The sequence below is a fragment of the Juglans microcarpa x Juglans regia genome, chromosome 6D (genome assembly GCF_004785595.1).
Source record: "Juglans microcarpa x Juglans regia isolate MS1-56 chromosome 6D, Jm3101_v1.0, whole genome shotgun sequence".
NCBI classification, from domain to species: Eukaryota; Viridiplantae; Streptophyta; class Magnoliopsida; order Fagales; family Juglandaceae; genus Juglans; species Juglans microcarpa x Juglans regia.
The window spans coordinates 372,324-383,802 of record NC_054604.1 but is presented as its reverse complement, the minus strand read 5'-3'; the positions used below and the strand labels follow the sequence as shown (position 1 = coordinate 383,802).

At 37.1% G+C, this 11,479-nt stretch overlaps 1 protein-coding gene across 2 annotated transcripts; it reads right to left on the bottom strand.

Moving 5' to 3' along the window:
* Window positions 1-1,927: 1,927 nt before the first annotated feature.
* Window positions 1,928-4,847, bottom strand: LOC121236196 (transcription factor bHLH137-like). Of its 2 annotated transcripts, XM_041132731.1 has the most exons (8): window positions 4,334-4,845; window positions 3,981-4,163; window positions 3,700-3,765; window positions 3,539-3,607; window positions 3,354-3,437; window positions 2,993-3,190; window positions 2,689-2,813; window positions 1,928-2,535 (listed from the first exon to the last, which is right to left on the bottom strand). In XM_041132731.1, exons 1-7 carry the CDS (start codon window positions 4,706-4,708, stop codon window positions 2,721-2,723), a joined length of 1,068 nt encoding a protein of 355 aa, XP_040988665.1. In that variant the 5' UTR covers window positions 4,709-4,845; the 3' UTR covers window positions 1,928-2,535; window positions 2,689-2,720. The 2 variants fall into 2 exon arrangements, with proteins under 2 accessions (XP_040988665.1, XP_040988666.1); XM_041132732.1 differs by lacking the exon at window positions 3,539-3,607 and having other exon boundaries at window positions 4,334-4,847.
* Between the last annotated feature and the right edge of the window lie 6,632 nt (window positions 4,848-11,479).

Below are 11,479 nucleotides of genomic sequence, written 5' to 3'. Positions count from 1 at the left end.
CTATCTTATCTCATAAAAACGGTTTTACAAGAAATGATTGTTCATTCTTTATAAACATCTATAAGATCTCGTCTATAGATAATGTGAGATTATTCTTCAACATTAAGTAACGAAAGAAGACGAAGAAAGTAGTGATCATCTATTAATTTAGTCGGCTAGAAGAATATTAATTACTGTATTGAGCCTGACATGATGATGGACACAATGTCATTACGTGACTAATCAACATGAGGGGCCCAATAATATATTTCATCAATAAGTATGAAAGAAAAACATAGTAGACCCCAGAGAACAAATTGACGAGTTGGTGAGATACAAGCATGGTTAGCGCATTTAAGGAATTGCTCTCTCTCTCTCTCTCTCTCTCTCTCTCTATATATATATATATATATACACACACATACATACATATATATATATATATGAATGCTAGCAGCTATTATATATCTAGTTCTGTACTTGATCCAAAAAGCATGACTTGATCGAGGAAGTTCAATTCTTAATTATTTGTGAATTATATGTTTCTCTTGCAAACCGGTTCACATCCAATTGGCAAATGAGAAATAGTTCGGATATATAAAATAACTAGTTGGCCGGTGGGCCATCTCTGGAGAATTCTGTCATATATCAATGCTATAGATTAATTATGGTTATACCTCAACTTCTATAAATAGTTAATTATATAAATTAGTAGTCGGCAGCCATTACTCAAAGCTAGCTGCTAATTCTAGAGGTGACAAGATCAGAATCAGTTCAACGCCTGTATGTGGAACAGATGGGACTTAAAATTGCCAAGGAGAGATTGAACGTTTTTTATCTTTCTGAATCAGATATAAAAAGAAAGCATCAAGATATATAAATAGTATATATGTCTCTCATCGAAGAGCACATGCAAATGATGGTCCAATAAATCGGTCTGCAGGACATTGCAACATGTGGGTCAAACGTAAAAAAAAAAGGGAGGAACACCAAAATCACATGGATTGTCATTATCTGTTGCGGCATGGTACCTTAACATACACACACTCTTATACTATCCTTTTTTTCTCCTTAAATTTGAAAAAAAAAAAAAAAAAAGGAGTTTCTTTGGATTGCGCGCAGATCGATGCATATCAATAATGGTATTTGAAGGTGGCTGGAATTAAGCACGCACATGATCAGTGTCCACATATATATAAGAGATCAGGCTGCATGCAAGAACTGCCATTTTTTTCTAATTAATTAAGCACGATTACGTGATCAATTAAATATATAATATACAAAAAGAGATGTAATTTACCCAACAAACACTGCATAATTTAATGATTGGGTTACCGGTCAACCATTACAATATTAAGTCTCGCATTGGCTACGTACTTATAATTATTAGGTGAAAGTAGGCTTTTTAGAGAAAATGCAAACCGACTAATCTTTTCGTAGTTATAATTAGAGCGGGATCCACTTGTGCATATTATATGCATGTTTATATTAATACTCGATACTCGATCTAGAAATTAAGCAGTTTGTAGAAAATTATAGGGAATATATATATATATATATATATATATAATCTGAACCTAATTAGTATATATGATCTCTCTCTCTCTCGTCAAGTCCACATCTGATGCAAAAGCAATGCCAATTAATGACTCCTGTTTTTTTTTTTTTTTTTGGCCTCGCGGTGCATGGGAGGGATCGAGACGACGCATATATGACATAAAAAGAAAAGGTTGTGCAAGTATGAGTTTCCACACTACTGATCAATATCAGACGTTATAGCACACTAGATTTTGGGGTTCTTTTGTATTCTTCTTAATTTCTTGGAGGAATGCACGTACACTTTGTTTTGTACCGAACATTGCCTAAAGGCTAAAAGTATAACTTTCTTCCTTGGGAAAGAGCAGTTATTTGCTTCAGTAGTAGTACTGTTAGGCAGAACAACTTGTAATACAAAAGCCAAACGAGTGGCTGGATATCATTCAGATTACTGATCAGGAAAATGAAGTATCTTTAGGTAGGGGATGCTTCTGTACATATAACATGGGTAGGGGGAATTCACCTCTGAAGCTAGCTAGCCTCACCCCCCTATAATACTGCCAAAACACAGAAGATTCCACCGATTCAAATAAAGCCGACTAAACCAACAAATGCGGCCTGACCGGTCATGTCAACAAAGGCATCAAGCTCGCTCTTTGTTAATTGAAAATAATGGTAAAAATAACTGTAATAACAGAATAACTGTAGCCACGAGAATCACCCTTGTATATTTCTTAGTTATATATTTTACATATATTTTTCCGAAGTCTCTAGCTAGCTTAATTAACCATGCACCAAAAGCTCTTGGAATTTGTGCGTGACTTGGGTAGTCAACACGGCTACAGAAAAAAGGCATCTATTTTGTTCGGTTCTATCTGTCCTTCATGTTCTGCATCCATTGATTTCGCAGCCCTTTATTCATGTTCAGGCATCATGCACTTTAATCTATTGAACATGGAGAAAGAACTTTTAGGTGAATAAGCCCCCTCCATTGGAGCCGATGCTGAAAAGATCATAAACCTAGATCGAAAAAGAGCACAAGTCATGATATTTGTACAAATTAATAATTAAGTATAAATAGAACGCTCACGTAAATATATATTTGGCTTTTATTTTCATTATTGTTTTTTTTTTTTGCCTGATCGTATGAGTCGACAGGATTTGAGGGCTGACCGGTGTTTGTAGGGCTGCTGTTGTATTTAACATTAATGTAAGAAACACAAGTTGTTGCTCAACCCAGATGGATTAAGAAACTTTTGTCTGTGGTCTTCCGCCTCACAAAACATACCAGCAATATCCTGAAAATGACATATCTGCAACTGTTAGGACAACAGAAAAGAAGGCCTGTAATTAATAACTTTCAAAAAGAGATATGGAGGCCGGTAATTAAACTTTATGGCGATCGATCACATCTACAAGTAATACATGAAAAATACATGTGTGTGTGTCTATATATATATATATATATATCATGTACCTGGGGGAATGCGTTCGGCCTTTGTCCTGGTTGGAGTAAAAGTGAGGCAGAATTGTTCGTGATAGGATAGTTATTTGCTGTTGTAAAGGCGGAGGTCGTGGGTGTTTGACCAAAACCTGTGGGCTGGGTAAGGCTGCATTGTGTCACAGATGGCAGTGGGGATGCCATAGTTATTTGCTGTTGCATGCTTGTCAATCTCTGAATATATCAATATAAATTCATGTCAGAGACAAAGATCTCGATCTCTCAATATCAGCCTTAATGAAGGAAGATAGGTAATCGATATTAATCCAATACGAGGCAAGATTTCACGTTCTATATATATATATATATATATATATATATACACATATACATATACCTCGGGCCTGACGATGAGTCCATCTAGGTCCATTCCATAATCATAGAACATGGGGTTCACCGAAGCAAGCTTCATTGAAAGGAACTGGAAAAATAAAAAAAACCTTATTATCAGTAACTACGTACGTTTCATTCAACAAATGTATTAATTATAACTAACAAGAAATTAATTACGTTTGATATTACCTCTACTTGATTTTGTAGGGACTGAACATAATTGATTATCTCATCCAACATGAGGGCCTTTCCAGTTACCTATTTTTGAACCAAGCCCACATGAAGTTGTCAGAAAAACACTCAGAAAAGAATCAATTTCCTTGGAAACACATGAGAGAACTGAAATCCACCTTATCACAGCCAGGAACCAGTCGTTGTAATATCTTCATCCTCTCGCTTATTTTCTCTCTTCTTACCTGGAAACAATTTAGAGAAAATATTTACGTTGAGACACTTGCGTATTAATGTTCATATACATATATATATATATATATAAAATATAAGCATGCATTTAATTGGGTAGGTATGCACAAAAATTTGGCCTTTTGTGGTGGATAAAGTGGGAATTATCTAGAATGATGAGAGACCCTGGGATGAATCCGAGGGGTGTTTAAGAATGAAATTAACATACCCTTTCTGCAAGGCTATGGCTATCTGTTGCCTGACCCCTTCTTGCCCTTACGTGGATGTAACCTGTTGGAGGCTCTTCAGAAACTTTCTTCTGATCTTTCTTTCCAGCTTTAGGCTTCTTTGCTTCTTCTTTCAGGGCACCATTCCATTTCTTTTGTTTCTTAGTCTTCCCTTCTGTCGGATCCTAATGAGTACATGAAGACGGATTCAAATCCATTTTGACTAACAAAATTTAGAACCAAAAATTCAAATTCTTGAACACCAATAACAGCTTACATGCACTGTAAATTAACTTATTATCATTGTTCTGCTATGTATAATTTGAATTTTAAGCTCGATCTTGGAGGGGGCTACCTTTGATTGAGCAGTAGTCAAGGAAACCCCATTTCTGTTCTTCCTTTTCTTCTCCATGGGAGTCACTTTCTGCGTAACCTGCTCCCCACTATCAAGCTTATCCACCACTGTTGATGACTCTGTACTCTGCTTTTTGGCCAGAGAAGGCTCATTATCACTAAAAGCACCCTTTGAGCTGTGGTCAACACAGTTACTTTCACGAACACTAATATCATCAACAGGAATCTCTTGGGTAGGTTCTGGTGGGTAAAATTGAGACAAATAGTTGATGTTGATATTTTCTTCTTCCACAAGGCTAGACATCTTAATAGGGGTGTTTGGCAAGAAAATTGAGTCAAGAAGAAAAGGTTGGTGTTGGTATGAAAAGGCTGCCATTCAAGAGCTTTGGAATTGGAAATGAATGTTATCAAGAAAATGATAGGAGAGAAACTGGGCTGATGATATTTGAAGGCAGGCAGAGGTAGCAGTAGAGGAAAGTGGGTCTGATTCTGTGACAAACTAAAGAGGCGAGGTTTATATAAATACCAGGGAGAGAGAGGGGCACCGTTTGGATATAGAAAGACTTTCAACACATCTCATTATTCTCAATTCATCTTATTTCATTATAGAGATGTCGTTTAGATATAGAAACATTCTTAAATTGCTAATAAATTAATTTTTGGTAAGTCATTCCCATGCAAATTAAAGTTCGTGTACATTTGACCATCGTCTCTCTGTGAACCGAAAAAAGAAAAGTACATAAATTAAAGGGAATGAATAGTGCATCCGGAAGGTGGGGGATATTAAAGCTTTTATATGTCTAGACATCATTTTTTGTTTTTTACTTCAGTATAAGAAGCCATTTTCTATATTTTTCATATTTCTGAATGGTAACTTGAAAAACTATGAGAATCTTATGAGTATATATTGTTACTTTCAAGTAAAACTTACTCTAGGGCGTTGTTCCAGCTAGCTTCTGCTATATATATTGTATCATTATCGATCAAGACAGTCCTATGCACAACCCTCTTTTCTTGTAAATGGTCTGGAAATAAGTACTTTTAACGTTGTTGGTCTAGTTTGTGGTGTACGTTAAAAAAAAAAACACACACACACACGCGCGAACAACAGGTCAGCTGGGCTTTTTAACAAAGTTTCAATAAGAACAGTACTGGTTGTCCCTTTAATTTGTATAAATCAGGACTCAGTAAAAGTTTAATTAAGTTGTAGATCATGATCAAGAAGCGCATTTCTGCATGACCTGCTCCGGGGCTGTAATTTAAAAAAAGTCGATGGTCTCTGTCAGCGCAGACAGAGAGGGGCCGGACAACTGATATCTGATCACTGATCTCCTTTATATATACTGCTATACATTTTCAATCAGTGAATAATTATTAAAAAGAAGCTAATTAATTAAAAGTCATGTCTGACGATCGATCCGGAGGACATTCACCGGGCGGGCATGTCATGTAAACCTGATCTTGTTTTCCTCCAACCCTTTTAAGTTTGATGGGATGCTTCATTGCTATATATGCATTTCATTTATTTAGCTACCAAATTTAGTACTCTTGTTTCTTAGTTTTATAGCTAGCATGGCAGGTCAGAAAGTAAACTTCACGAAGCATCCGGGGCCTCCTTCTCTCATTTTCCAAGATCACTAAGATTACGGTACTACATATATAGATAATTGATTATATATATTGCCAGTCTTAAAATATATAGTTTCTGCACACTTATTTAAAAAAAATGATAAAATTTGAGACATACATAAAAAATTATTTTTTTAATGATAAATTTTACTTTTTTTTTTTTTTTTTTTCAAAATAAATATACAAAACTTACACATTAATTAAAACTATATATAATATTACTCTCGTATACTTTGCATGCATAACTAATGCTCTAGCTAGCTAGCGTAATATCGAGGATATGGATAAATGAGACATGCAGTACTGATGAGCTAGCTATGAAATATATATTAATTAGGACATACACGCGCATACGTATACGTTTCGGCGAAAAACAGCTGCGTACCTAGCTAGGGAATATTACACGTTCGATCAAAGGACAATATATATATGTATCCGTGTATATATATATATATATATTGACGTGTTATACAAACCAAGGAACCTGATCATCAGTATCATGTTCGGACTTGACATTAATATCCTTTTTACATTATATATTCCGATTGGTGCTCCATCGGCGGTACTATGAGGTAATTAACTAGCTACCTGCTGGAATATGCCCCCTGCGTCCGGAATCATTAACTTTGTCTCCGATCACCTCATGATCATAAGATAAAAGGGTAGCTAGCTGCAGTCTCACGCAAGTATATATATTATATTTAATATAATATATATATATATATAGCAATAACTAATTTTGATTAGGGGTGTCAATATGTGAATCCAATATTACGAGCACGATACGAAACTAATGGATTTGAATTTGATGTTAACAGGTTCATATCAAAACCGGTTGACCTATTAAAACTCAATTTATAAACGGGTCGATAATGGGTCAATCATTTTTTACCCATTTAGATTTTATTTCAAAATTATAATTTTATTATTATTGTGTTAATGTAATATTAATATTTTTTAGTATGCTTATGTTTTTATTGTCAAGATTGTAATTCTGAACCTATGCTCATATTTGTTATTGTAATGTTTCTAATATTAATTTAATTACATGTTAAAATTTGAAAAATATTAATATTTTTTGTAATTAGCTAGTAGATTGTCTTTTTTTTTTTTAAAGATATTGTAGCTACTAATAAATATAGATTCTAACTTTTATGTGAAACTATGTTAATCAAGTCAAATGGGCTATGTGTATTAGTTCAACCTATTTAATTTATATGAAACGAGTTTAAATGAGTCTTATAGTAGTGATCTATTTCTAATTAATTATTAAACATGTCAAAACGAATGACACAACACGAGTCGTTATCTAAATGGGTCAAGTCATTAGGGTTTGAAAGTTTGACACGTTTGTCTTAACAGGTCAGGTTTAGATTGATCTATATAGTCGAATTTTTATCATGAATTGACACGATCACACCAACACGACCCCAAAATACGAGTTGCCACCCCTATTATTGACCCTAGCTCTAATATATAAAAATTATTTCTGAATTAGATCGATCCATCTTTGTATGTCGAGAGTCTAGACTGGATTATGCATGCATGTGATGATCAGCACGAGTCAGAGGCTCGATCCTTACAAGATTAATGGAAGATCAACTCCTTTCTATTTTAGCACGAGGTTGGACGTCCATGATTGGCATTCATATTGGAATCATTCCTCCATAATTTGTAGGCTCAAATTAGTCAGAAACTACAGACATGAATTGACTCTCTCTCTCTCTCTCTCTCTCTCTCTCTCTCTCTATATATATATATATATATATATCACAACTGAAAAACGAGTTCCATCCCAATTTCAGATGTGTCACAACCTGATCTATCTATGGAGCCTATCATGTTTTTCAGCAGTGTCAGATAAGATAGTATCCAGAATATATAATTGGTGCAACCGGCCACCTCGTGATCAAATTTGCAACGCGTCCACCCCCGCCGGCCCCCAACCCCAGTATATATGCAGATAAAACAAACCGACACGAAGAAGTACTCGCAAATTAATCCCAAACCAGTCGATTTTTTTTTTTTTTTTTCTAGGCTCCAAGGCCGAATTAAAGCCACAATAATTAACGGCACTTCTTTTTAATGTTTCTTTTATCTATTTATTGTTCTGATCTCTCTTTTTAATGTTTCTTTGTTTAATTAAGAAAAAAAATAAAAGAAACATTAAAAAGAAGTGCCGTTAATTAAATAGATAAATAAGTACTGATTAACTTTACAAAAAGTATATAATCGATTCGTTAATATATTATAATACAAGTATGGTTCCACCTTTACCTACTACTTGGATGATATATGCGGATATTCCTCATCAGCTAAAGGGTATCTTGAAATTAAATAAGTTAGGCCTTCCTTCCTTGAGATGCCAGTTTCGTTATTTTTGAGGGTTTTGTTTGGATCTAATATGGTTTTTGTTAAGTTTTCCTTTGTCATAAGGGAGGTTTCTTTAACAAAGTCTAGAGGTGCCGCCCACTTTTTTAAGTGCTATATAATTAGATATATAGATATTTATATATATCATTCGTTTAATTATATATCAAGATATGAATTGTGTTTTACTTGGGGGATGGGATGAGATACAAAATTCTCATCTCATCTCATCTCATCATTACACCTTTTTCAAATCTTCATACAAAATATAATAAACAATTCAACTTTTTCAAATCTCAATTCACCTTTTTCAAATCCCAATACAATAATAATATTAAAACACAATATTTTAAACTCTCAAACAAAACACAAAATTCTCATCTTATCCCTCAAACCTGCCCTTATGCTTAGCCATGCATGCGGTCGTTGAGGCAACCATAGAAATGTCCTTCAGTCACCTGCACGGGCGTACGCGTGGTGGAAGAGACTAATAATGGCGGAGGGTCCTCTCGCTTGCTGTTTTTTTTTTTCTGGATCTCTCAGTTGCTTTTACTAAACTGTGTGCATACTCTCGTTGAGGTACGATTCAGACATGATCTGGCTGGGAAATCCCCTTCTGATCCATGCACGAAAGTATCCATCGTTCACTGGAACGTAAGGTATCTTTTTTAGGTTTTCAGGGGTCGGGTCTGTTTGCCATAAAAAGAAGCACCCATGCATGTAGCCCCAAGGACTGGAGACTTTTCAACTGGTCGCCGTTAATGAAGCAGCCATCCACCAGTTCTGGTCGAGAGGAGCAAGAAAATGTTCCCCTGCCCCATGCCCATGCATGGATTCCAGATCATAATTATTGATGTGTTCAGTCGACTGCTTATAATATATATATATATTAAGAATGTTTTGTAAACCACCGCACTTTGAGAGGCGGAGAAATATTTGTATTTATAAAGGAGTACACCTATGGCTATACATGGAAACAAAATACAAATGAAAATAAATCATACAATGAATAATCCATCTCTACAATCATGGGGAGGATTGCTGAATATCAGGAGAGGATTCTGGAGTATCCTCAACACCCCCTTCCTCCCGGGGGAAACTAAGCGTGGGATTAGAGCACACGCTAAGTTTGGAACGAAAGAGAACAAAGAGTGACCGGGAGACACTCTTGGTAAAAACGTCAACAATCTGCAAGGAAGAGGGAACATGCTAAGTGCGGATAGTGCCAGCAACCATGAGTTCACGAAGAAAATGATAATCTAAATCAATGTGCTTTGGGCGCTTATGAGAGACCAGATTAGAATTGAGGAATAGGGCACTTTTGTTATCGCAAAGTAGAAGTGGTGGAGCAAGGGTAGTGATACGCAAATCATGAAGGAGATGTTGCAACCAAAGAACCTCAACAGTAGTGGCAGCAAGGGCATGATACACAGATTCACAGTTGGACCGAGAGACAATGGATTGTTTCTTCTCACTCCAAGAGACAAGATTGTCACCAAGGTAGATGGAATAACCTGACGTGGAGCGGCGAGTATCTGGGCAACCAGCCCAATTAACATCAGAATAAGCAGTGATAGTGACAGAAGCAGAGGTTGAAAATGTGAGACCAAAGTGAAGAGTGCCCTTGACATAACGAAGAATGCGTTTGACAGCCTGAAAATGATCCTCGGTGGGAGCATGCAAAAGCTGACTGGCGGAGTTGATGGAGTGAGAGAGATCAGGCCTGGTGATAGTCAGATAATGCAAGGCACCAATAAGAGAGCGATAAAGAGTAACGTCGGAGAAGGAAGGACCATTAGAGGAGAGGCGTTGTCCAATAACCATGGGAGTGGTGACAGGTTTGCAATCCAAGAGCTGAGCCCGAACAATAATGTCACGGGCGTACTTGGTTTGACTGAGAAAGAGGCTGTCTGAAGCAGAAGTGACCTCAAGACCCAGAAAGTAGCTAAGAGGGCCAAAGTCCTTGGTGGTAAACTCGGCATGAAGCTGGCGAATAAAGGCACCAAGAATAGAGTGATAACTGCTGGTGACAATAATATCGTCTACATATAAGAGAAGATAAATGAGATGCTGCTGGCAATGAAGAACAAACAGAGAAGTGTCAGCATGATTGCAAGAAAACCCAAGCTTCAGTAAAAAGGAGTTGAAACGCTGAAACAAGGCACAAGGAGCCTGTTTTAAACCATAGAGAGCTTTCTTGAGCTTGCAAACATGACCAGAAAAGCGAGGATCAACATAACTAGGGGCTGCTCCATATAGACAGTTTCCTGCAAAATACCGTTAAGAAAGACATTTTTGACATCAAGTTGGAGGAGAGGCCAATCACGAGTAACAGAAAGAGAGAGAACAACACGAAAGGTGGACGCCTTGACCACCAGACTAAAAGTATCAATATAATCAAGTCCAGGGAGCTGAGTATAACCCTTTGCTACAAGACAAGCCTTGAGACGATCGATGGATCCATCGGAGAGATATTTGGTTAGGAGAACCCACTTAGAGCCCACAATATTCTTGTTGGAGGGACGTGTCACCAGGTCCCAAGTGTGATTGGCATGGAGAGCTTTAATCTCATAATCCATGGCGACAAGCCAGGCATGATTCTTGATAGTAGATTTGAAATCACGAGGCTTTGAGGAGGAGAGCAAGGCATAATGAAGTCCATAAACATGCTAGCTAAGATAGGCAGGATGGTGTGGCCGGAAAACACCTACTTTGGCACCGGTGACCATTGGATGAGAGGAAAGAGAGGCAACAAGTGCTGGATCGGCAGGGGCTTGAGGCGCTGGGCTCGCAGGCTGAACAGGCAAAACAACAAGATCTTACTGGGCTAGAGACTCATGGTCAGGAGTGAAGTCAACCTGGGAAACCTGCATGGGCTTAACAAAATGATCAGCATAAAAACGACAGTGAGTGGGCTCGGTCTGAGCAACAGGGTCGGACAAAGTGTGGTATGGCAGTGGGGCAGCGGGCGTAGATGGGGTTTGGGCTCGACTGGGCTCACTAAAGGAGGAATAATCCAGGCAGTTATGGGCCGGATGGAAGAGTTGGGAATAAGGGAAAAATGAGTTTCATCAAAGTGGGCATGGTGAGTAACATAAGTTTTCGTGGTGGTCGGATCTAAGCAACGGAAACCTTTATAGGAAGGACT

Bases quoted from the DNA above. Each gene is read 5' to 3' on its own strand.
- LOC121236196 (XM_041132731.1), bottom strand. From the start codon at position 4,708: ATGGCAGCCTTTTCATACCAACACCAACCTTTTCTTCTTGACTCAATT. The intron at 3,766-3,980 runs GTATGTTAATTT...AATTGTTTCCAG, and splicing joins GCCATAGCCTTGCAGAAAGG to GTAAGAAGAGAGAAAATAAG. The intron at 3,608-3,699 runs GTGGATTTCAGT...GTTCAAAAATAG, and splicing joins TGGTTCCTGGCTGTGATAAG to GTAACTGGAAAGGCCCTCAT.